Below are 27,113 nucleotides of genomic sequence, written 5' to 3'. Positions count from 1 at the left end.
CGATCCGCAACTCGGTCGAGGGCAGGGAACCCGGTCCGACTCACGGCCCTGGGCGCCCCCTCGCGGCCTGAGCCGCCGCTGCCGCGCGCCGTGCCAGGTCTTGAGGCGCAGGGGACTGGGACGCCTTCTTTTAGGTGTGTCCCTTTTCTTGCTGCATGGGTGGGTTGACCCCAGGGAGTCCCCGACAGCCCGCACTCGCAGCTCTTAAGAATTGGCCCGCCGAATTTTCCGCGAAGAAGGGTGACATCCCTTCCCTCGTGCTCTCCTCGGGTCCGTTTTAAAGGCTCCGGTTTTCACGTTAATCTGTGTCTGTATAAACCAGGCTGTGTGTGGAATTTGTTTTTACAACTCGAGTCTTGTGACTTCTCAAACACTTTATTGAAGTGTTTTCTCTGGAAACTTGTTTCAAATGAGTGCTGTGAGTTTCACAAAGAGGAGTGTTGTTCAGGAGCCAACAGGTGACGGGGTGAAACCCGAGTCTGTGTGTACATTGGAGTCAAGTCTGGCTGCCGTTTCCTTGGGCTGCCGTTGGAAATAGAAATTAAAAAAAAAAATCAATAGGAGACTGACGGGAACACAGTTTTGAGAAAATATCTGCCCCCCCCCCATTATGAAAAATAATGAGCTCGTTAGGACAGTGCCTGGAGTGGTAGGCCTCATGCTGCAGCAGATGCATTTTGGATCTTGTCTTTATGTACCAGTTTACAGCCAAATAACCTGACCCAAAAATCGTCGCTTGGCAAAGGACCCTGCTTTGTCATCATGTTTCCTCCTTTTGTTAAGCAGTCTGCCTTACTGTCGTGGAATGTATTGTGCATGAAATTAGAATGCTTTGAGTTCCACATTTCCTCTTGGAAAAATGGATAGTGTTTTGGCAACTGGGTGGTACATGACAGCCCATTCAGCTGTCGGAAAATGTGCACGCTGGGTGGAGATTTACCTGGAAAATGCAGAAAATACCAAAGGGTTATTGCTGGTATGAAGCACTTTTAATTAAGCAATGTTTCATAAGCAATCTTTTCTGATAGATAACTTCATTATGCTTTTATTTTTCAATATAACTGAAATAGAGTTGGGTTCTGTTGGCAATGAATTTCATCTCTAGCACACAATAAGTCATGGAGTGTACTTAGGGTGTGTGAAAACTTTAAGGAAATTACAGTGCAGTGTCTTTTTACTATGCAATTCAGATCTTAATTGCAATAGTTTCCATAGTTCTGGATTTATTTAATTTTAAGTTAAGGACATCACAAACAAGGAACTTTATATAATGGAAGTGTTATATGTTTGTACTGCCAAATTTGTCTCTAGTTAAATTTGATTCATCTACATATTTAACCTGAAAGAACTAGTAGTTTTTGAATGGAGAACCTCTGATCTACATCTTCTATGCAGGAAGGCCTTGTTAACAAGCAGTTTTAACAAAGGAGTTCTTAAAACTGCTTGTGGCTCACAGGATGGCACTTAGCAGCAGGGGACACCTAGGGAATGTTAGCCCAACTGACTTCACAAATCAATATCTGTTCTGGTTTTTAGTGACCAAAGGATTTCTGATTTACTTGGGTATGTTCACACAAGAAAGACTTTTTTTTAAAATAAAGACCTTATAATATCATGATAGTTTTCACATAGGCACTAGAGAGAAATGTCTCTGGGAAAAATATTGGAAGTTAGACCTTAGACTTCATATTCCACGACCAGCACTGAAAATTACTGAATAACAGTTGCATGATTTTGATTTAATTTGGTGACTTGGTCCAAGAAAGTGATGAATAAATAATAGGAACCATACCACAACTGATATACAGTTATAACCTCAATATGTATCTGATTGAACTTACTCTCCCAAATTCCCTCAAATCCTCCTTCAGCTTCCCAGTTGCCCTGTAGAATTTATAGGTACACCATATACTATACCCTACAGGGATATCACTGTAGTACCATAGTACCAATAAGTACATCATCTTTCAAGTCTTCTATTACTCAAAATTATATTGACTCAATTTCCCCCTTTTCTATTAGTTCTGTTTACTTTCCTTCCCAAAGTCAACATGTTTAAGCTTCCTTAGAGAGGCTTTGGCCTCTCCCAAAATCCTTTTCTTACCATATTAATCTTCTTCAAGGGTAGAAATATCTTCCACTCATATACCATCAAGTCCAAAGTCTGATGTGTGTAATTTCTGAAAATCTGACTCAGATACCATTGCCATTTATTGCTAATGCTTTGGAAGAATATATTTGTAGTGATTGTGTTCACTCTTCACTGCCTCTGGACCTCCAAATATTGTGCTTCTTACTAAGCTTTCTGGAGGAAAAAAGTACTCATTTATGTGTTATGTCAAGGTTAGTCAAAATAATAAACCTTAGTTATTGTGGATGCAGCATACAAACCAGTAGGAAATACAGTGATCCCCAGATAACCAAAATAGCATGCCAAAGTAATAAAGCTGCTTTTTTAGTTTGAATAACATCTCAAACCAAGTGATATCTCACTTGACCAGTGACTTTTGTGTTTATAGGAGGAATGGTTATGCCCTCATCCACAGTATGCTCACTAAGTACTTTGAGACACACTTTCTCAAAGATTAGTTTCTTTACAGAATATTGAAAAATGACAAACTAAAAAAGGGTTCAGAGGTTATTGGAAAAGGGAAAGCCTAGTTAAAAGACCAGAGTAACAGAAATCAAACATGAAAGCAGGGAGAAAAACCTATAGAAAGTCTGTCAATCATCATGGAGTTATGAGTCAGGGATTGGGCTGTTCTGAACATCAGCTCCTCATTATGAAGCATCCCTAAACTGCCCTCATGTTCCAGGTGAGGACCAGGTTCCCAGGTCACACCCAGCTGGATGGCTGGACTAAAACTCTGGTGTCTTGAATCCTGAAGCCAGCACTCTTTCCATTGTTCTCAGAATGAAAGCAGGTGATCAGCAAAATGCTAAATCACAAATTATTTACACATATACCACCACCAAAGAAAGCAAGGAAATAAAAAATGGAATTTGGAAATATTCTTATCACTGTGGCTACATCTTCTTTAAGACCCCCCCCCCCACCCCAGTGGAATATATGTCAGTTGCTTTCCCCAGGAACCATCAATAGTGATATTTAAATACAAGGATGAACGAATGACTTTAGTGAACAAATCTAGAAAGTGAATTTCATGAGGAACCTGCTATTATATCATTGTGTGGGGTGCACGGGACCATACTCTTAATTTGAGGAACAAGTGCCCCCTCATAACTAAACAGAAATGACGTGTTTACAGTTGTTCAACCTAAGACTACTGGATAGACCTTTCTCTGCTGTCGACTTTTATACACACTCTGTGCAAGCACTACATGTGTGGTGTTTGAGGTTTTGTAAGAACTGGTAAGAAACTGCCTTCAAGACAGCTGGAAATGATGGTCAATAATTTGGCCAAATTATGTGCCCTTTAAGAGGCTAGAGCCTTCTGAACTCAAAAAAGATGAAGCCCAGGTGTCAACATGCAGTCTTCATTTGTTACTAACATGTTGTTCCTATTCCAAACGTCACTGTCGGCTTCAAAAAAACCTGTCTAGTCAATGAAAGTAATGATGCCAGTTGGTACACTGCATAGTGACTCTAATTCTTTATTTTCATATAATTCTTTTGCATACTTAAGTTGAACCATCTTTGGAAGGAAGGTAATTATGGGGTTTTTTTTTGGGGGGGGGGGTTTGGTAGTGGAGATTGGACTCAGGGACACTCGCCCACTGAGCCACATCCCCAGCCCTATTTTGTATTTTATTTAGAGACAGGGTCTCACTGATACTTAGTGCCTCACTTTTTGCTGATGCTGGCTTTGAACTCGCAGTCCTCCTGTCTCAGCCTCCGAAGTCGCTGGGGTTACATGAACTACTGTGCCAGGCTTATAGTTGTGGGTTTTTGTTGTTGTTGTTGTTGTTGTTGTTTGTTTGTTTGTTTTGTGGTGCTGGGGATTGAACCCATGGCCTTGTGCATGGGAGGCAAGCACTCTACCAACTGAGCTATATCCCCAGCCCATAAATGTGATTTTTCTAAAGAGGCAGGTCCTAAGATGTTGGGTAACTTGTGAAAGGTATGAAATACTTCAGAGCTGGGGTTTACTGAGTACTGGGAGCACCAGATTCCATTCCCTGAGCATAGCTCTTGCCTCTTGGGGCAGATGTTCTCTTGACAATTATATGATGATTGAGAAGTTATACATCTGCAGGTGTTTGATTCCTTTTAAATGGTAAGAAGTAGCTGTTTCACTGTTCTCAAGGAAGAGGGGAGAGAAAGGGCAAAGGAAAAAATGGAACTCTTCAGTTTCTGTGGCATCCTTGGATGGAATATCCCCCATAATAATTCTAATAATAAGCATATTCATAATAAGCATCCTCCCTCATGTTGACATTTAATTTTCAAAACGGTGTCTGCAAGGAACTCCTAACCTGCCTGAATTAAATTCAAAGACCTGTTCTCTCTGCCCTCAATGCCATCCTTGATGGTGTTATTAGCCATTAAAGTTTTTTGCTTCTCTTTAAGGGGGGGGGTCTGTGAGTGAGAGAGAAATGATGATCAAGCAGGTAGAGCAAAGTGTGAACAATTGAGTCTTGTTACTTTTCTGAAGTTTGAAATTACATCAAAATTAAAAGTTACAAAAATAGCAACATGCAGGACAGAGGATAGGGCCATCATTGTCCATCTAAGAGTGTTCTGAGCAAGAAAACAAAGGCGCAATGAACAAATGTTTTACTCTATAACATGATACCAGGGCTGAGTGGTTCCATTTCCAGTACAACTCAGACTATTTTGTAAAACTTGATTTCTTCTCCTATTTCTTATGATCATCCTTAAAAAACATCACTTGAAAATAAAATCAAAGACACTTTTTTGTTAGATCTGATTTTACCATGATCTCATATGCTTGACCTAAAAGATGTTTTTTAGCAGCCTAAATACAAACATGTTTAGATACCACTGGGAAGACCCTGGGTGAAGACTGAAGCACGCGAAGTGGACTCCCCTCTTCCTTTTGTGGTGTCAAAATAAATACCACATAGTAATGCGACTGCCTAAACAGGGGGTGTTTGTGACATTTGTGAGACCACATTTTTATTGTTTCTATTTTAACATTTTTTACAAACACAGGAGCCATTCTCTGACCAGCCAGCTTCTGTCACTATATGAGCCAATGCACTTATGAGTCAGTAATATTCAATGGTTGATTAAGAGTAAACTTTCTGGGTCTATTGGCAGTCTTTTAAAAGAGTACAGATAATCTTTAAAAATAAGAAAATCCAGGTGAAGCTAGTGGTAATTGTAGTGTCTCTTACCACAACCACCCAAGTAGAGGTCATACTATGTCTTTTTTTTTTTTTTTTCCTTTTGTCTGTTTTGTGGTGCTGCAAATTGAACCCAGAGATGCTCTACCACTGAGCCATACCCACAGCTTCCTCCCTCCACCTTTTTTCTTTTTTTTTCCTCCAGACAGGATCTTGCTAAATTACTGAGGCTGCCCTCGAATTTGCAATCCTCCTGTGTTGGCCTCCCAGGTAGCTGGGATTACAGGCGTGTGTCATGGTGCCCAGATCTCCCACCTTTCTTTCTTTCTTTTTTTCTTTTTCCCCCTCTCTGGCTTCCACATATGAGAGAAAGAATAGGCTGTTGAATTTCTATCATTTTGACTGAGCTTTCCTTCACTTTCTATGAGTGAATAGACTGTCTCCTTTCCAGTTGGATCATCTTGTGTGTCTGCTATGTAGCTGTGATGACTAGTTCACCAAGAAAGTAACTTGGCCTGATCAGCTTCTGTCCCTCAGAGGCAGTGTGGGGCCATAGTGGGTCGTGATCTCAGGGATTACAGCAAATGGGTCCAAACACAACTGCTTGTTCACTTTCTGAACTTGGACAATTTACCCTGAGGCAGATCACTCTGAGACTGTTTCCTTATCTGTTAAGTGAGATACTACCTACTCTGGGTTGCTTGCTAGGTTATTAACTACTATAACAGTAATAGTACCTGGCTATGCACAAAGGATTAAATAAATTAGATTAAATAAATCAGAGTGCTACCAAATAAAACCAAAAGCCACGTATATGATAAAAATCATTTTGTCACTTATGTTCCTAAGGTTGTATTCTTCACATTGTTAGTGAATCCATGCTCAGGGTAGTTTGTTAAAAGGCTCGGATGAACATGAGTTACAGGTTTGAGATATGGCCAGCATGTCCAGGTGATTGAGAGGGGAGGAGGATGGTGGGTGGCACATTGATTTACCTTGATTAGGATAGTAATTTACTCTACGTTTTTTCACAAAAGGCTCATCAAGGAGTACAGCTGTAAAAGTAATTCATCTCTGTAGCAATCTGTATCTTTGTGCTAGCTTGGAAAAATCCATGGTTTGTCATAATTTGTGATGTTTGCTCTTATTTTATAATATAATGACATTTAATTTTTAGGTTCTATTTAATATTTATGTCCTTTGTAAGACTGCAGAGTACATAATGTAGTGTCTCCTCTCCAGCCAGATTTGGCAAGGGACAAGTATTCATATTTCATTCACGATTCAGGTCAAATTGCATCGAAGGCACTGGTTTTCCTGGTGGGGGTTTTTGAGTTACTAATGAAAGTCTTAACCTCTAGTTCCCTTTCTTTGACATGTGGGGGTTGCTTTTTTTAAAGCAAAGAAGAAAGACTTAGATCCAAGACATTTCTGACTTTGATGAGCACATCCTTTTTTTATTGAGGAGCTGGGGAGCACACCTATGCTTAGAAAGCCTTTCCTAAGTCAGGATAGGAATGAATGCACCTGTGCAAAGGGTCACCTCCCTCCCAGAGATAGTGTAGAAAATGAGGTCTTCTTTAATTTTTGTTCAGGGTGAATGAAAGTTAAATTTATCTGTTCGAATAATACCTACTGGGTGGCATTGCTCCTACTGCTAGTAAAGATTGTAGCCATGAGATTTCAGGGTTAGACTTCTGTTTGTGAACTATTAAAATTTTAATTTTTTAATGTTTTTTGATTTATAAAAAGAAAACGACACTTTCTACAATCAGGTGTTGGTAGTAACGTTCTCTGATATTAACTGGGTTGCATCAAGCTGCGGAAAAATGACCTTGTCTTGGGCTGAAATTATTTAGTTTTCCATTGCCTTTTCCACATTGAAGCAAATGAGAATATTTAGTAAGGCAGAAAAGCTTTTGGAAGTCTGATTCAGGTCCTTAGCTGGGTGACTTTGGGCAGGTCACTTCTTGACCCTTTTCTCTAAAATGATTGGGTTACACTAATTACAATTTTCTTTTTTTACATCATTTTTGTGGGGAGGAGGCAGGTATAAAGAGAACTATCTTGTTCTAAAAGGTCTGACATTTCTTTTTTCTTAGGTCCTTGAGTGAAGCACGATTCTTAAGAATTAAAACACACTTAATAAAGACAATGCATGGTCCTGGGGCAGGGAATATGGTCCTGACACCTTTGCTGCCCTTCATCTGGGGTGGCTTTACAAAGGATTTAACATCTTACTTTGCCCAATAGTGGGCTGATGGCATTTCACACATAGTAGGTGCTGCATAACTCTTTAATAAATGCTGGCTTATAATGCAATTAAACATTAATAGTCACCAAGCTGGAATTTATTTTAGCCTAGTGCTGTATCCAATTACTGTTTGTTGAAGGAACTCATTGATGAATGTCTGGCTGACTTTAGCCCTTAGTAAAAGCTTGAGGATTTAATGTGCTATATAAGGATTTAACTGTGCTATTTCTATTTAGTGTGTAACTAAGTTTAGTGTCATGATTAGAAGTTTGAAAGCAAAGCAGTTTGGCCCAAGGGACCCACTCCCAGCAGGCAGCACTGTCTCAGTGGGAAAACTGCTTAGGAAACATGGGGGAACTGAGACAGGGGTGGGGGTCTCTGCAGCCATTTTTCATGGGGCAGAATAGCAGACAAAGCAGGTGGCCCCGTTCCTCACACTTCTTCCTACAACTACTAGGACTTTACGGGAATTTCATTTGTAGGCAAGTTAGAAAATCAACAAAACAATTTTCTTGAGTCCTTTTCCCAATAAATTGGTGTGTAGAGAGGTGCCTTTTAAAAGTGACTGGAAATAAACTAGGTTTGGTGGCATTTTTGAGATATTGAGCTACTCAGGGGGCTATTTCCAAATTGTATAGTCCTGGGCATTGGAGGGTGGTGACACTAGAAATTTGATAACTTTCTCTGGGTCCAGCTGTGTGCAAACAAGCATTCAATAAAAGCTCTTGGAGATGGCTAGAATAATGCACTCAGGTTTTTAATTTCTTTGTTTTTTTTCTTGTGTTGTCCACAGGAGCCATTATTGGATGTCCTTTGACTGAAAGATCAGGTTTTTAACTTTATTATTATGCCTTTGGAGATGGAGTCGAAAATGAGCAAACTGGCTTTCGGTTGTCAGAGAAGTTCCACCTCAGATGATGATTCTGGCTGTGCACTGGAGGAGTATGCCTGGGTGCCCCCGGGCCTCAGACCAGAGCAGGTAGGAACCCAATAGTATGATTTTCTGCTTTGTTTTTCAGTGTGGCTTAAGACTTTAGAGCATTGTTTTGTTGTGTTTTTGCAGTAACACTGACATATCACTTTCCCTCAATTCCCTCACACCTCTTTGGATGACTTTGAAGTTTTGCTTTTTAAGGTCTTATTTAGTTCCTCCAGGAAAGTTTTCCATCTCTTTACACCCACGGATATAGTCACCCCACAGCGATGCAGTTTTTGCCTTCATGATAGATGAAATCTCACATCCTGCATCTATGTGCCTTTGTAATGTGGGTTTCTGATGAAATCCACTCACTCTTCAGAGAGTGAGAGGAATTTACATTTTTAAAAACTTCAGTGACAACAAAAAGATAATAAAAGGAAAGTTTCCAGGCCAGATGTCAGTAGTGCCTTTGTTGTGGAAGAGAGATGCCGAGCTCTAAGAATCCACCGGAAGTGGTACTGTCTAGAAATTCAATCTTTGATAACTTCACTTTTAAGAGTCTGTCACCAGACAGAGTAATTGGGAAAAAAAATTAAGGAGTTAATTTTGTGCTTTGTAGTATTTTAAGAAAGATAACCATCTGTATGCCTATTTTTATTTTCCCAATATCCTTATAATGATGAACTTTTTGAAAAAGTCACTGGTGATAGATATTATTATGAGGGCAAAAACACCTTTTGAAATAGAAGATGACAAGTGTACGTTGGCTTCTGAGTTATAGTTCCATTTCCTTTATGGTGGGAACTCCTTTGAGAGCAGAGAATCCTTGTTCATCCAGGGCCCTGCACAGCAGCTGGTGCACATGCAGCTGCTATTCAATAAGTGTCTGTAACTGTGAAAAGCTTCTAGAGCTGATACAATGTGGAGAAGATAGAGTGCTAGCACCACACTTAGGGAAGCAATACATAGACAAAGTCCCCTTCTTAAATCTCAGAGTGGGTAGGTTTTGTGTGATATTGATTTCTAAGCAGAGAGGTCTCATGTGCCCTAATCTCTTTCTTCCTTGGATCATTTTCATTCCTTCTCAGCACTGCAGTACCCCTTGCAGTACTCATTAAGGGTTGTTCCTTATTTAAAGACAATAGAAAAACAAATATTAAGTTCTCCTTTCAAAGTGAACTAAATATAGTTCAACATGGCTCCTCTCCAATTTCCTTGGAAAGATTGATTCCAGATATTTAGAAAATAGCATCCATGGAAGTTAAGGATGCAGATGCTTGAAAGAAGTTGATCAGAGTCTGCAATGTGTAACAAGATTCAAAAAGCAAGTTAAATGTTTGTATAGTGGCTGGATATTGGACAGTGTCACATAGTCCATGTAGTCATCTGCAGAATTTACCCCAGACTCTCAGCTGATCCCTTGGCTGACCCTTGGAAACTGACTGAGGAATAGTAACAGTAAATGTGGATTTTTTATAGTGTATAATTTATGATGCCCTTAATTGTCACTACAAATTGCATTCCTGAACAGCAATTTAGCAGCTGGATGCTAGTTATCTGAAGGTTTGCAGTTCTGCTGAGTTGGCTCAGCTGGTCTTCTCATTAGCTCCAAGAGGCCAAACCTTGTATTGAGGGAAAGGTAACTTAAAGACTGAGCCAGCTAAGACATACAGTTTCTGTGTACTGATGTCATTCTTTGTCACTTACGCAGATCCAGCTCTATTTTGCATGCTTGCCAGAGGAAAAGGTTCCTTATGTTAACAGCCCTGGAGAGAAACATCGGATTAAACAGCTTTTGTACCAGTTGCCACCACATGATAATGAGGTAAAATAACAGAAAGAAGGCTAATTAGAAAAAAGAAAATATACAATAAACATGGAGATGCCTCTCAAAATCCCAGCTTCTCACTGGCTAGGCCTCTCTGGGGTCTTTGATCAGTTAAAATTTGGCCTGAGAATACAGCTTTCCATTCTGTAAGAAAAGAGGATCAGTGCAATAAACTTAACCAACACAGGTTGGTTTTTATAGTGTTTGCAGCCACCCACCAAATTCCTACAAATTCCTGAGATTTTCCCTACCCCTGCATCCAGGGTAAATGCTTTATGGTTCTGGCCTGAGTCGAGTTGAGTGCCTGTAGAATGTGGAGTGAAAGTGACAATTAACAAGTTTAAACCTTTTGTGGAAAGGTTAATGCCTTACTTGTTTTCAATGTCTCTTGCTGATAAGGATTTAAATTTCTCATTTAGAAAAAAAAAAAAGAAAAGTAAAACAAGACTATTTCTTCAGGTTGCCTTTCCCTTTTTCTAGAGAGGCTGCAAGATTTAGGCATGGTGTCATTTTAAAACTGGGGATTTGCAAGACAGGGCAGGTAAACCTGCCGTTTTATTTCCTGAAACTCTAACTCTGGATATAAAGAATGGGCGAAGAAGACTGTGTAGTACAGTGTGGGATTCTGTTTTGCTTTCTGTGAAGGTGCGGTACTGCCAATCTTTGAGTGAAGAGGAGAAAAAAGAATTGCAGGTGTTCAGTGCTCAGCGGAAGAAAGAAGCACTTGGAAGAGGAACGATTAAACTTTTGTCCAGAGCAGTGATGCACGCCATCTGTGAGCAGGTAATTCTTTCTAGGGTGATGGCTGGTGGAGGTGATATGGGTAGAGTGAGCTGGGATAGATGACAGTTAGTACAAGGTGTGCACCTTAACAGCCTCCAAAATACAACAGAAAGACAACCTAGCTTTGTATTCCACAGTAATTCATATTGGCTGCACTGCTATGTATGACAGTGGCAGTCAGTCCACTCATATGTAAACACTGAGTGAAACTGGGCCTTGCATAGCATCCTGGCATGGGGGGAGGTACTAGGACAAAACTAGTATTTGAAAAATGCAGAAACATAATGAAGACATTCAAATCTTAACTGGTAGTTCTCAGAGTAGGAAATGTATCCAGCAGGAGGCTGGCTCAGGAAATCCGCTGTTAATGTGGATCCGATTAAACCGTACTTAGGAACATTCGTGTGTACTAGTGTATCTGAGGCCTGTTCATCACAGTTGAGAATTGCAAGTAATCCAGTATCGAAGAGCCATTTAATCTCTAACAGGAGAAGACCAAAATAAAAGCTTTCCTGATGAGTTTAGGGTTCATTATGAAGTTGTTTTAAATAAAAGAGTCATTTTACATTCACATTTTTTGTTTTCAGTGTGGGTTGAAGATAAACGGAGGGGAAGTTGCAGTGTTTGCCTCCCGTGCGGGCCCTGGAGTGTGCTGGCACCCATCCTGCTTTGTCTGCTTCACGTGTAATGAGCTGCTGGTCGACCTCATCTATTTTTATCAGGATGGAAAAATTCACTGTGGCAGGCACCATGCGGAGCTACTCAAACCACGGTGCTCAGCATGTGATGAGGTAAAAAAGTTGGTCCCTGAATGCTGGAAAAAATAGCTGGGAGCAAACCAGTATTCCACTGCTTACACCTAAGCAAAATATGTATCCTGGTGTGTGTTCTGTGTGTATATTGAGAACCCTGTACACTCATACAATGGGATAACACAGCTGATAAAGAGAGGGCAGCAGGTGTCTCTGGGCTTTCCTAAGTGTGGTGGCCTTGATGATGGGGGGAAAAAAACAAGTAGCAGATGATCTCATTTTTGTTAAATATAGGGGCGGGCAATATAATATACATATTTGTATATAGTCAGAAAAGTTACAGAAAGACATACACCAAATTAATAGTGGCTCTCTGAGGCATGTTGGAATGGATGATGGTGTGAAAGAAAATTTTTTAAGCTTTTTAATTTAAAGTAACTTGAAATTTATAGAAAAGTTGAAAAGGTACTATAGAGAGTTGCTGTATACCCTTCTCCTCCTGATGCTAACATATTACACAGCCATGATATATATATACACACGTACATATATATACGTATATATATATGTATATGTATATATGAAATCAAAGTGCAGAGATTAACATTGGCATAATACCAGTAGCTAAACTAGACTTTAGATTTCCCAGCTTTTCTACAAATGGCCCTTTGCATTCCAAGATCCAATCCAGGGTGGCTTGTTGCATTTATTTCATTGTATCTTCTCCTTGGTCTTCTTCAATCTATGGCAGTAAACTTTCAGTTTTTCCTTTTATACATTTATTTTTTCCAATAATGTGCTATTTGAACATTTTTTTAAATATCAAAAAATGAAATTTCCTTAATGCTTCACTTGACTCAGTGTCCACCTCCAGGTTATCTACCCAAGTGCCATTCACACAAACCCAGCACCTGTATAGCCCTACAGACACTTGTATGATGAGTCTTCTCTTGACTCACACAGCCAGGCATAGTGGCACACACCTATAATCTATGTGATTTAGGAGGCTAAGGTAGGAGGATCACCAGTTACAGGCCAGCCTTAGCAACTTAGCAAGGTCCTATCTCAAAATTTAAAACAGGGCTGCAGATGTATTTCAGTGGTAAAGGACCCTGGGCTCAATCCCCACACCTGCTTCCCCTCAGACCACTAAATTATTTTAATGGTAAGATGTTCTTTGCCAGATTGTGTCACCAAAGTGTTACTAGGGAGCAAAAATACAATGAAGTGATTTACCTACAGTGTAGAAATAGAAAAAATTTTTTCAAGCTTAAGCAAGGATTTGTTTAGCATCTCTTTTCAGCCCTGTGTTTGTGCTCTTGTTGTGTAGCTAAACCAAGTTAAATTTAAGCTAGAGGCTGTAAGAAACAAGGTTAGTTATTTGATTTAAGAGGCAGTATCTGTCTGTTGCCCAGAAAACATATGGTTACCTGGCCTTGTAAACAGGTCATGCTGATTTTCTTTTGTTCTATTGTTCCATGTTTCTCTTTACAGATCATTTTTGCTGATGAGTGCACAGAAGCAGAGGGTCGCCATTGGCACATGAAGCACTTCTGCTGCCTCGAGTGTGAAACGATCCTGGGAGGACAGAGGTACATCATGAAGGATGGCCGCCCCTTCTGCTGTGGCTGTTTTGAGTCTCTCTATGCAGAGTACTGTGAAACCTGCGGGGAACATATTGGTAAGTCTGCAGCCCAGCCTTCTGCCCTGTCACGTAGCCATTGGTCATTTACAATTATCCACAGTCTTGTTTATCCATGTATTTTGTTTTTTAAATTGAGGTACAATTTACAGGTAGCTAAACATACAGATCTTAAATGTATTAGTTTGATGAACTTTGACAAATGGATATGTAGTCAATTCTCATTAATCACAGTTGTGAACATTAAATTAGTGCATATTGAACCATTGCTCCTCAGAGAAATGTAGGGTTAAGGTTCCTGTGAACCTCCGATCATGACACCTGTCTGGTGCTGGGGATCAAGCCCAAGGCCTCCCATTGCTAAGCAAGTGCTCTACCACTCAACTACAACCCCAACCACATTTTCATTAACCTATCGATACAAAACCTCATTTCATGTGCACTTTAGGTTAAAGCCACTTTGAATATACACTGGTAGTTGGATTAACCTTAAACTCACAGCCAGTAGCATTGTCACTCATGGTTAGAAGCTTATCCAATACATGTGTTTTCTCTGTAAAGTATATCGAAAGGCATATCACAGTCTTGCACCTGGGAGCATAGACAGCATTTCAGCATTATAGTTAGAGGCCATTTTAAACAGCAAAATTATGGCATTAAATAGACCATGAGTAGAACACTTTTTTATAGTATGGGAACTGCAACCAACCACAGAGCATCCTTTTGTTTGAGCTCAGCTAGGAGTGTGCCTGTTGGTCAACTTAAATTTACTCCATTCTGCATACCTATGAAAGACCATGAAGGTGCGATGGGTATCAATTCTGGATGTACAGAAAATTTTTAGTGAGTAAGGAAATTCACCAATACAGAATCTACAAACAATATTCATTTTGCCTTAACCCACACCCCTTTCAAGACCAAGATACAGAATATTTCCATCACCTGGGATGCTTTCTCTTGGCTGCCATTTCTTCTGTTTCTTCCTTCTTCCTTTGTTCCAAGCATTAATTTTCCTATCCTTTCTCAAAACAGGTGTTGACCATGCGCAGATGACCTATGACGGGCAGCACTGGCATGCCACAGAAGCATGCTTTTCCTGTGCCCAGTGTAAGGCCTCTCTGTTGGGATGCCCCTTCCTTCCCAAACAAGGTCAGATTTATTGCTCAAAAACCTGCAGCCTCGGTGAAGACGTCCATGCTTCTGATTCTTCTGACTCTGCGTTCCAATCAGCCCGATCGAGAGACTCCAGAAGAAGTGTCCGAATGGGTAAAAGCAGTCGATCAGCGGATCAGTGCAGACAGTCTCTCCTCTTGTCCCCTGCTCTGAACTACAAGTTCCCTGGTCTTTCCGGCAATGCTGATGATACCCTTTCCCGGAAGCTAGATGATCTGAGTCTCTCCAGGCAAGGAGCAAATTTTGCCAATGAAGAATTTTGGAAAGGGAGAGTAGAGCACGAAACCCCTGAAGACCCTGAAGAATGGGCTGAGCATGAAGATTACATGACACAGCTCCTCCTCAAGTTTGGTGACAAAAGCCTCTTTCAGCAGCAACCCAGTGAGATGGATATTAGAGCTAGTGAGCACTGGATATCTGATAACATGGTGAAAAACAAGACCGAGTTAAAGCAAAATCATCAGAGTCTTGCCAGTAAAAAATACCAGTCTGATATGTATTGGGCCCAGTCACAAGATGGACTGGGTGATTCTGCTTATGGTAGCCACCCAGGCCCTGCAAGCAGTAGGAGGCTCCAGGAACTGGACCTGGACCACGGTGCTTCAGGATATAATCATGATCAAACGCAGTGGTATGAAGATTCCCTGGAGTGCTTGTCAGACTTGAAACCAGAGCAAAGTGTTCGGGATTCTATGGATTCTTTGGCTTTGTCTAATATCACAGGTATGCATAGGGATTGTGGGCTATTTGAAAAAGTGGCCACTAAGACATTTATTCAAAAACATTGCTGATCAGCAACAATAGGGATATATTATTTAACACTCTGGACAAGCTGGATACAGTGGTATACACCTCTAATCCCAGTGACTTGGGAGGCTGAGGCAGGAGTATTGCAAATTTGAGGCCAGTCTGAGCAATTTAACAAAATCCTGTATCAAAAGAAAAGAGGGGGGCTGGGGAGATAGCTAGTGGTAAAGCTGAGTTCAGTCCTCAATACGAAAAATTAAAAAATAAAACAAAAACACCTTTAACCCAGAGGAAGGAAGGCATTTCATTTAAATGTTGAACACTATATAGCCAAACAAGTATGTGTCTGTACAGGTAAGTGGGCATGTATAAAATATTTTTTTAACCCTGTCTTTTGAGATAGGTATTACCTGTTTTAAGGAGGAGAAAACTGGTTTATTTGAATAAGGGAGTCTACAACTGGATTGTGTCCAAGAGATTCTGTACTATTAGATTGTGCTATATGAATTTCAAAATATTAAAATCAGCCTGTGCACTTCATAAGCTTGTAATAGTCTTAAACATTTTTTCTGAATTGCCCTGTGGCAAGAGATAGCTCAGAACGATCTGAGCATTTTTTTCCTAATTTAAAATATTACCTTACTATTTTTAAAGCAAATTCATATTATGTACATTTTATCCTTAAAATAATCCCGAGTTGTACAGAGTGGATATTACTCCATTTTGCACAGTAGGAAATTTAAATTAACAGAATGCTAAATGTCTAGTATTACATAGGTTCTAAAGGCAAGATTGGACCTAGGATCCAGCACATTGTCAACCTCATATTTGCAGCAAGTTTTTGGACACAGAAATATGGTCCTTGTGCAGCAAATTTTATAGGTTAATGATACACAGTCATTTCATAAAGGTGGTTTATTGAAAAACAACCAGGAAAGGCTCCAGTGGCTGCCCACTGCCAGAATGACCTGAGCCAGGCAGTGCAGTGACATGGACGATGAGAGGAAGCTACTCTCTGGCTTCTGTGGACTGCTCAGGGATGAGGCCTACAATAAAGGGGAGGGAAGAATGGTGGGTGAGATTGTCTGCCAGGCCCTGTGCTAAGTGTTTTGACATTTTAAATCAAAATCAGACTAATTTGATTCAATGTGAAGTGTTAGGAGCTGGGGGTGTTGCTCAGTAGTAGAGCATGTGCTTAGCATGTGCGAGGCGCTGGGTTTCATCCCCAGCAACTCAAAAATAAAATTAAACATGTTAGGGGCAAGCTGGGCATGGTGGCACAACCTGTAATCTCAATAATGTGGGAGACTGAGGCAGAAGGATTCTAAGTTTGAGGCCAGCCTAGGCAACTGGCAAGACCTGCTCAAAAAAAAAAAAAAAAAAATAGAGGCTGACATTCCTTGACAAACGACTGAAAAACAGGCTTCCTTTAAATAGTAGGGAGTTACATAGTCTTCAACTGACAACAGTCCACACCACTCCCTATTGTTAATTAGTCTTGGTCCTGTTACAACAAAGGACATCCATCTCAATTGTGAGAAGTTTTTCTTTCTTCTTTTTTAGCAGGGGGTGGGGTGGGGTAGGGTGGGAAGGTGGGTGCCAGGGATTGAACTCCGGGACACTTGATCACTTAGCCACCTCCCCAATCCTGTATTATATTTTTATTTAGAGACAGAGTCTCACCGAGTTGCTTAGTGCCTTGCTTTTGCTGAGGCTGGCTTTGAACTCACAATCCTCCTGCCTCAGCCTCCTGAGCTGCTGGGATTATAGACATGCACCACCATGCCCAGCAGAAGTTTTAAAGTAAGATTGGGGTTGGAAACAACATCTTTTGTGGGTCAGAGGTAGAGAAGATTGGCTAAAAGATGAGATCAGGGGTTGGACAGACCTTCTGAATAGTCTAGGTAGTCTTTTTAGGCCAACCACAGATAATATGTAAACAATCGGTGTGGCTATGTTCCAGTGAAAATATACACAAACAGGCTGTTGGGCTGTCGTTTTCCAAACACCAGTCTAAAATGAGGAAGATTCCCATGATAGTGGCCATGTGGTTGCAAAGGAAGGAAATGATTTGAGAGATGTTCAAATAAGACAATTTGGCTTTAATGGATTGAGGAACAGAAGCTTCCACAGCTTATGTTAATAAACAAATGAAGAGCTGTTAAATTTTTGCTGCTTGTGCCATGTGCTAAAATAATGTTTGGCTCAAAACAGCAGAGCTCATAAGCGAGGTTTTTGCCCCTTGTATCATTAACAATATTTATATTCTTTTCAATTTTTAAATAATACATATTGGTTTTCCGTAGTAGGATTGTTTATTTGCAGTGCTGGGGTCAAACCCAGGACCTCAGACCTGCTAGGCAAGCATTCTACCGCTGAGCTACAATCCCCATCCCCTTCCTAGTGGGTTTTAATCAAATATTACAATTGTAAATCTTTGAAATGTTTGCTTTCAATAGCATATTTCTAATGATTATCAGAATATTAGGATTTTGAGAATCATATATTGTTTTGGCTCCTCTTCTAGGGGCTTCAGTGGATGGAGAAAGCAAGCCTAGGCCATCACTATATTCTCTACAAAACTTTGAGGAGATGGAGGCAGAAGACTGTGAGAAAATGAGCAATATGGGAACTCTGAACTCTTCCATGCTACATAGGAGTGCAGAGTCCTTAAAAAGTCTGAGTTCAGAGTTGTGTCCAGAAAAAATCATGCCTGAAGAGAAGCCAGTACATCTGCCAGTGCTCAGAAGATCCAAGTCTCAATCCAGACCACAGCAGGTCAAGTTTTCGGATGATGTCATTGACAATGGAAGCTATGACAACATTGAAATCCGGCAGCCTCCAATGAGTGAGAGGACTCGGAGGCGGGTTTACCATTTTGAAGAGAGGGGATCTAGGTCCCACCACCATCGCCGCAGGAGAAGTAGAAAATCCCGCTCTGATAATGCCCTGAATCTTGTCACAGAAAGAAAATATTCTCCCAAAGACAGACTGCGGCTTTACACCCCTGATAACTATGAGAAATTTATACAGAATAAAAGTGCCCGGGAGATCCAAGCATACATCCAGAATGCTGATCTCTATGGACAGTATGCCCATGCCACATCTGATTACGCACTGCAGAACCCAGGAATGAACAGGTTTCTGGGGCTCTATGGTGAAGATGATGATTCCTGGTGTTCCTCCTCCACTTCCTCCTCCGACTCAGAAGAAGAAGGGTATTTTCTTGGACAACCAATTCCTCAACCCCGGCCACAGAGATTTGCCTACTACACAGATGACCTTTCTAGTCCAACTTCTGCACTTCCTACCCCTCAGTTTGGTCAGAGGACAACTAAATCCAAGAAGAAAAAGGGACACAAGGGCAAAAATTGTATCATTTCTTAACTGAGTAGCTGTGGAGATCAATTGTTTAAAACTTAGCCATTAACCTTTGGAATCTTATCTTTTTTCTTCCATAGGAAAGTTGCTCAAATAGTTTAAAGTGCTTTCTTCTCCCATGTAAATGAGAACCCTACTGCTGTTTACAGTGTCAGATTAACAGTTGAAAGGTGTGATTTCTCCAGTTTACCCTCCTTGGATGGTGCCAGGTTAACGTGACATGTGACATCGGTGCCTGTGGCAGGTGCATTACAGTTTCAAATAGCTGCTTTGGTCTCCAATCCACAAGAGAATACTCAAACTCTCGAGAGGTGACTGGACCAGGGTGTCCATTTAGAAGATGGAGAACTCCAGCCACCTTTGTGAAGCAATAGTGTTTGTCTTTATGTCCGTCAGGTTGGCTCAGGTCCTGACCAGTCTGTCTTGTGAGGCATGCACTTGTCACAGTGACCTAGCTAATACTGTGCATCCTATTGTGTGAGGCCAACTTGTCCCCTTTCAGCCCTTATTAGCCAGGTAAACATTGTATTGTATTAGCTCCAGCTCCAGATTGAAAAAGAAAATTGCTATTTATAATGTAGTATTTCATAGACGTAAGTGTATTCCTAATTTAACGGTGCAAATATTAATGTATATACTGTACAGTTCAGATTTTAAAGCTGATATTTTTATATCCCTGAATTGCAAGATGTTTGTTACACTGCAGTGCTAGATTTATTAGGGAACCAGAAATAGCATTTATGGATGAAATGATTGCTTGTATTTTAGTCAGGGTTTATAAGTTTTAGATGGTTAAATTTATATTGCCTAGTGATGGAAAGTTTAATTTTTTTGATTTTCAATATTAAAAAGGCTCTGTATGCATGGTGGGGCTATGTAAATACTCTTTAAAACTATGGCCCTATTAATCTTACGAGTGTTATTTATGGGTCAAGCAATGTAAACTGTATAAATGTATAAACAAACAAAACCCACACATACCCCTGGAATATATGCTAAAAACAAGTAGATGCTGTCTGGGTGAATGTTTTTCCCTGGAGGTCAGGTAGGGTGTCTTTCCCATTCTTGGCAAGGTGATGATTATCTCATGAGAAGAGTCTAGAACTACAAGGATCTGCTTTTCCTGGAAGAGGTCTTTGTAGATTTATTATTTGAAGAGAGGTGACTCCTTTTTTTCTTCCCCTCCAGCTAACTTGTTGGCCTTTGAAAGCAATTTTGAAAACTGGGACTTCTAGTTATTTTTCTTTTAAAATCTTTAGAGGATGCTGTGACACTGAGTACTTCAAGTTCATATGAGGTTCTAGTTCAAGGAAAAATTATGTTGGGTTTGAACTAATGAGCGGATATTTTGATATGTGCCATTCTTGCATATATATCTCAGTCTAATTAAAGGTCTTGGTGGCATCTGGGCCTTTTAAAGGGAGGTATTTAATAAATGCTTAATAAATAACAAACTACCTTTCTGAATACAAGTCTTTATAAACATCCAGTTAACTTCTTCTTTGGTCCTGTGTTCCAATTTGTCTTATTCTGCAGTCCTTCTGCCATGAATAGACCTCCATTTTACTTATGCATGTCCACATGTCCTCATTAGCAGGTAGGAGATAAGACTTGGGACACCAAAACATATGCTTCCATATTTATCAGAGCAGGGAAAAGCTATGAGGCCTTGAGGAGGTCAGATACAATCCAATAGGTAAACCAGTGGGCAAACAGCCTCCCTGTCTCCTCGCTGGATAGGGCAAGGCTTTGTATCTAGGCCTTAAAGACTTCCTTCAGAAAAGCACCAATGGGAGGAGAACACTTAAAAAAAAAAAGACTTCAAACAGGACAAAAGATAATGAAGCTTCTTCCCATTCCTCATCCCAAGTAACCACTATTACCCAGTTCTAGTGGATCCCTTCAATGTTCAAAGCACATTTATGTGTCTCTCTTTGTAGTTGGGGATAGGAGTGTATCTAGTGGGAGAACACATGCATAGCATGTGCCAGGCCCTGTGTTCAAAGTAACAAGCCATACACAACTGACTTGCTTTTTGTTTTGTAGTACATACAGGTCTACCTCATTCTTTCAGTGGCTGCTGAAATATTCTAACTTTAGATATGCCATTATTTAACCTGTCCTTTGGTGAAGTACTTGAATTGCCTCAAACCTACCTTACCCTGCAGTGGCATATGTGTGCACATAACTTGGGAATAGCATAATGACCAGGATGGAGGTTATGTATATTTAAAACTTTGATAGATACTGCCAATTTTCCTCTAAAAGAAACTGCTGATTTACACTTACATAATGTATTATCTGATCGCAACCTCACATAATATATTAGCAGAATTCTTGGTTTTGAAGAAATTTTTAGAACCTATACTGTAGCAAGCATCCTTTTAGAAAACCCTTATGTAATATGTTACATTCAGCTGATGATGTGTAGCCTGAAGACATGCAGGTATGAGCTGAAGATGTTGTCCTCAGTAGTTTTCAAGTTCATTCTTAACAGATTAGTTACTTTTGTTAAATCTGTCAACAATCACCCTAGTCATTCTTTTCATTTCCTTATTGTAAGGATTATATAGATTTCCAAAAGTTTTAGGAAATAAATATTTATTCACAATGATAATGTAACCTTCATATTTTAAAATCCCTATTAGTAAAGCAGAAGACCATCTACAAAGGCAGAAAGGAAAGCAACTGCCTTGCAATTCTGTAAAAAGTATAGCATGTAGTTGCTAAAAGGTGTGAGTAGATCAAGTTAACCGGAACTTAAAAGTATCTTGGTCAGTCACTGAATTCCGAAACTTGATCCAAGACAAATATTGAGTGTTAAAATTCTGCCTGTGATCACACATGGGGAATCAGAACCCCAAGGGTTGCATTTTCCTCACTTCAGAGCAGTTACTGCAGAACAACACTGCCTGTCCTGGAAAGACACAAAGTCCATAGGAACTCCTTTCTACTCTCATTAAAAGAAAATGATTCCTTATAGGTAAGCACATGCTATTCTCCGCACTCTGCTCTTTAGTCCCTGAGTTCAATCAAAAGTGCCAGAAGTGAAGGGAGAAGTCATTTGCTACCCAATCGTCTTGCTTTGGCTACCAAGCATGGACGTTAAAATGATGATGAAATTAGAATGTGTACCCAAGACAGCTAGATCGCCAGTGGACTCTTGACAACCACTGGAAAGAACCAGTGTTGCTAGACCATCCACTTTTTCAAGAGAAGCCAGGAATCTGAAGTTTTGGGAACTCTCCCAGCTTTTACATGCTAACAACCAATTCAAACATTTTTGAAACACTGCTGAACAGAATGAGCATGGCATCGCAGTTTCTAACCTCTGGGTCATAAATTCAGGGGTCGAAAGCAGACTCCTCTATGCTTAGAGCTGTCTAGGAAGGCAAAACTACTAATAACTGTTTATAGAAATACATGTGTCCCCTTTTTAGATACACAAAGAAGAAAAATTATTGGGATCTTTAAAAACACCTTAAGAGCTTCATTATCAATTCAATGCTAGTCAAATAATTATAAATTCTTTTTAATGAGAAGATCACTAATTGCCTAGATTATCTAGTCATTCACTGGAATGCTGTATAGAGGTGTGCAGAAAACATAGTTTTGGGTTTGTTTTGTTTTTTGTTTTTTGTAAACTCTAAACATATTAGAAAGGCTTCTAGGCAAACTGTACCAAGGAGCAGGAATAACTAAATTTTGCAACTGGAAGAATAAAATGGAAGCTTTTCAGAATGTGGAAGAAAAGTAGGATACTGGGTATATTGTATAGATTTAGTCACAGGATTAGAAACAACTTACTCTGTTTGAACAGATCCATCTAGCTGGCCAAGTATAACTTTCAGGGATCAATTTTAGCCATAATTTTTCTTTCTGGAAGAAAATTTTGCACCTCTGTAGCTGTACATTTACATACGTATGCTATTATGCCACGTCAACTTTTGAAGTAACTTGCAACCCACTCCCTGAATGCATTTTATTCCAAAGTGGACAGTACCATTAAGAATAAAAATTAGTTGCCTTAATACTAGTGATTTCAGCATTTTTAGGTAACTGAATCAAGCAAATGATGTTGCTTGATGGCTACTAATCTAAATCCACTCACCACAAAATTGATCTTGCAGAGTGTTGCAAAACACTGAACCGCAGGAGTCAGGAGAGAGAGTTAGGAAACCTACCTCTCATCAAGGTTCTGACGGTGTTCATACTGTAATATGAGAGTGTTAGACCAACTCAAAAGTTTCTTTCCAGCTTTAGACTTCTGTGGAGATTAAATTTATTATATTATTGGTCTGAAGAGTCTTCTCAGTATAATGTGTTTTTCCTTTTCTGACTCTTCATTTACCAACATGTTTGTCTGACAAGGATCTCTGAAAGAATGATCCCCACCCCTTCCTCTATCACCAAGACCATAGCTTAAGGGAGCTGGGAGTTTTAGGAGGGTTGTGTGTGTGTGTGTGTGTGTGTGTGTGTGTAATTAATACTTGAGATTCTGAGTAAGAGGATAATCTAAATAATGAAATAGAAATTCAGGCATGGGGACTGGGGCTGTAGTTCGTAGCAAAGTGTTGCATAGCATGTGTGAGGCACTGTTCAATCCTCACCACCACATAAAAATAAAAACAAATAAAAGAAAAAAAATTCAGGCATGGTTATCTCCCTTTGAGTGCATATGCTTAAGGTTGGCCTTATCTCTATTAAGTAGACAGTTTGGAAGCTGGATAGAGTATGAGAATAAAGTAATTTTCTCCATGTCATTTCTCTCCAATTACCAGGAGAAAAAGAAAGAAAGAGGGCTGCTTTTGGCAACAGTATTAGTCTTGAATCTCTGAACATGGAAGCAAAGATCAAAAGGTGTTAACCAGGGCTGGCATTGTGGCTCAGCGGTAGAGCGCTTGCCTAGCATTCGCGGGGCCCTGGGTTCAATCCTCAGCACCACGTAAAACTAAATGAATGGAATAAAGGTATTGTGTCCAACTACAACTAAAAAATAAATATTTTTTTTTAAAAAAAGGGTGTTAACCATATTAAATGAATCCTGAATCCTACACATTTAATTACCAGGTTTATTCCACTGAAATGAATTCTCAAACTTCACCCATGAGTCCTGATGCAGCAGTTACAGATTGTGAGTCCTGGGCTGTTTGGGGCTGCATGCCCAAATGTGTTTCCTGAAATAGCTCCAAAGTCATAGGAACCAATATGGAAGTTAGTAGCGAGTGAGGATAAAGTGAAAAACAGTAGAATCTACTGAACTAAGACTTTGTTTTTTGTAAAGTTATTAGTTTTATACATAGCCCATTATAATTATATTACACATGAACTTCACATATCTCAAATATCTAGTCTGTGCTGAAAGCAAGATTTGAACCTAACTCTGAACGACCACTAAGCTTTTTCTTCTTTAAAAATAACTAAACTTAGACTGGAAACTCTACGTAAGACACTGGGCACTTGCTATATAGACCTGGGAGGTCATAACTTCTGTAGTCCTTAAGACCAAAATCCTCATTGGTCCTGAGTTTGATCCCCAGCATTGGGGAAGAAAAATCTTAACTGGTAAAGAATTCCATATGAACGTACTTTGTTAGTTACAAAACACCAGAATGGTGATTCTAACCTTGTTCAGATAGTGCAATAAGAAAAATATAATGCTTCTCAGAATTCTATAAAATAGTATATTAAACCTGAAATAAATGCATTTTAAGCAACATTCAATATGGCATGCTATATTTTACTCTACAGAAGTAACAGCAAGTTTTCTTTTAATTAATGGGCAAAAAAAACCCTTTAAAAACCTAAGACCATTTTAGTGATAATAATCTAGCATTAGAACACCATCAATCCCGGAAAAGAGTTCAAAAAACAGTATGATATAGAAACAGGCTGTTCCTCCTGTTATATAAATGTACATTAGATTGTAACAATCATATGTCACTTGTCATTTAAATATAGCTTGAAACTGAGAACTCTGGATTGGCAAAGCCTTTTATACATCAATCAGCCCTCATTACCCCAAGATCAATCAGTACAACAAAAATGCAGCCTGCTCAGGGCCAACTTCAGTCAAACTAACTTTTGGATGTAATTTGACAAAAATGAGCAGTGAGTCTGAGTAAAACATGAGCTGTTTTAATAGAAAATCAAATAATAATATGTCTTAAAGAATAAAAATGTTTATTCTGCTCTCATTAACAGTTCAGTACTCCATGTACTCATAGAGTGATCCAGGTTCCTTCCATATTATGGATCCACAAAGAAAAAAAAAAAAAAACAATGTTACATTGCGTTGCTACCTCTCTTGGGAAGGGATAAAAGAGTACCTCTAATGTCTAAGAGTCACAGTCTAGAGCAGTACTTCCCTTTCAAATTCCACAAGAGAGAACTTACTTCATACACCTAACTACGACGAGGGCATGGCAAATCCAGTCATTTGGCAGTTATGATTCAGTATTAACTCTATTACAATGGAGAATGGGCAAACAGATGTTGGTAACTACCTTAGTTATTGGTACACGCCCATTCCCATTTCTTGTTCACCTGATTGGATAACACAAGTGATCTGAGAGTTGGAAGGAAGGACATTAAAAATCTGCACCTTGGTCTGGCAAGCAAAATGTGGGTATTACTCCCAGAGCACCACACAACAGCCCAAGCAGTTAAAGCTGAAAAGCCAACTGCAACATTGAATGCTGCCTGCAACATTGAATGCTGCCCACTATTATCCTTTAGAGACAATCATCATTCCCCCAAAATAATAGCCAAAAAACTGTCAGAGCCTACCTTGGAGTTTAGAATCGGTTACAGCAAACTCTGGAATGAAGCTGAAATCAGAATCTATTTGGCAGAGTGTATGTAGCAGAGTCCTTCCTAAGGGGATCTGGTCTTCCCTTCCTTCCAGAGGTTCTGTATCTGTAAACTGGCTCAGGGCTGGGAGGTGATTGAGGGCTATGAGAAATTAACATTTTTGGCAAGAATACTACATATATATAATGTTTTCAAATTTTACTCAACTACAAGAGGTAAAACTACAAAATGTTCAAAATCCCTCAATTCTGCTCTCAATCTACCTTTTCCCAATGAAGGGGAGAAAATATAATCATTCATTCCTTAACTCTCTGCAGTCTATAGTTGAGACAGATCCCTAAAACAGAAGACAGATTAACAAAACAACAAGCAAGTTTATTAACATCCACAAAGCACAACACAAGAGAGAAAAGCAACTCAAAGCAGTTGTTTAGGAATCTGCCTTAAATAGTATTTTTTGTTTTATATTTTGGTACTGGGGACTTACTGCAAGTGTGCTTTACACTGAGTTATATCCCCAGCCATTTATATTTTTTTCAGAGGGTCTCAATAAATCACTGAGGTTGTCCTCAAACCTAAAATCCTCCTGTTAGTCACTGAGATTACAAGTGTGCACCACCACATCTGGCCTAAACAGTTAATTTTAACAAAGGAAAATGAAGTTCAGATACATGACAATGGAAAAGTGGCCCCAGGCTTTAGAGATGGGAAAACTGTGGGAAGATAAATCTATTGAGATTTAGAAAGTCAGCTTAAGAGGGTCATCTCTGAACTGAGAAAAAAAGTTCTGCATGAGTAATTTACATTTGGGAAGGGAAAGGAGAGAGAGAGAGAGAGAGAGAGAGAGAGAGAGAGAGAGAGAGAGAGAGAGAGAGTGTGAGTATGTGTGTGTGTGTGTGTGTGTGTAGTGGGTGGGTGTGGGTATAGACTTTTATTCTTTGTGAATCTCTGTCCTGCTTTTAGGCAAACTGAGAAATGGCAGAGTTTCTCTGCATTTTGATTGTCTTCAACTCAAGAATCCTTTATATTTTGGAGAAAAAATATCTTGGTTTCCTTCATCATCTTTATCACCCATCATCTTCAAAGAATTTTAGTCACATAGGCTGATACCATTCCCTCCTGTATTTTGCTACTTCTCCTTTTCTAAGTCTTATTCTTCCAATATCCAGGGTCACACGTTACTTCCTTTGTGAAGGCACCTTTAATTTGACAAACATGAGTACCTATAGCATTTCAAACTGTGCTAAGAACCAGAGTCATATGACAACATGGTCCCTGTCCTCCATGAATTATTATACCGATGTTGGGTTTTATTCCTATTGTACTTGGAAATTCAGGCTCACAATGACATAATTGTTAAATACTATTATGCTCAACAACTACTGTTTTCAAATATCAAAAGTCCATTTACCACCAACTTTAACTTCCTCTATCCTGCTGCTGAGTAGGTGAACTGAATAATTAGAAATAGTTTTTTAGCAGAGAGTAATAAAGTTTACATCTTAGCAGAGTAGTTTAAGCCTGATAAAATAAGAGAAAAGACAATCTAA

General features: G+C 39.6%; 1 protein-coding gene across 2 annotated transcripts in view; it reads left to right on the top strand.

Moving 5' to 3' along the window:
- The window catches only part of Prickle1 (prickle planar cell polarity protein 1), a 109,984-nt gene extending 90,229 nt beyond the window's left edge, over nucleotides 1–19,755 (top strand). For both annotated transcript variants that reach the window (XM_076854342.1, XM_076854341.1), the window contains exons 2-8: nucleotides 8,319–8,504; nucleotides 10,156–10,269; nucleotides 10,918–11,055; nucleotides 11,643–11,846; nucleotides 13,302–13,488; nucleotides 14,482–15,345; nucleotides 17,897–19,755. In XM_076854342.1, coding sequence (XP_076710457.1) covers nucleotides 8,373–8,504; nucleotides 10,156–10,269; nucleotides 10,918–11,055; nucleotides 11,643–11,846; nucleotides 13,302–13,488; nucleotides 14,482–15,345; nucleotides 17,897–18,756 — 2,499 coding nt within the window. In that variant the 5' untranslated portion in view covers nucleotides 8,319–8,372 and the 3' untranslated portion in view covers nucleotides 18,757–19,755. The remainder of the gene's footprint in view (nucleotides 1–8,318; nucleotides 8,505–10,155; nucleotides 10,270–10,917; nucleotides 11,056–11,642; nucleotides 11,847–13,301; nucleotides 13,489–14,481; nucleotides 15,346–17,896) is intronic.
- The last annotated feature ends 7,358 nt before the right edge of the window (nucleotides 19,756–27,113 follow it).

This window comes from Callospermophilus lateralis, chromosome 4 (genome assembly GCF_048772815.1).
Source record: "Callospermophilus lateralis isolate mCalLat2 chromosome 4, mCalLat2.hap1, whole genome shotgun sequence".
Lineage (NCBI taxonomy): Eukaryota > Metazoa > Chordata > Mammalia > Rodentia > Sciuridae > Callospermophilus > Callospermophilus lateralis.
This window is presented reverse-complemented; position numbering and strand designations above follow the sequence as displayed.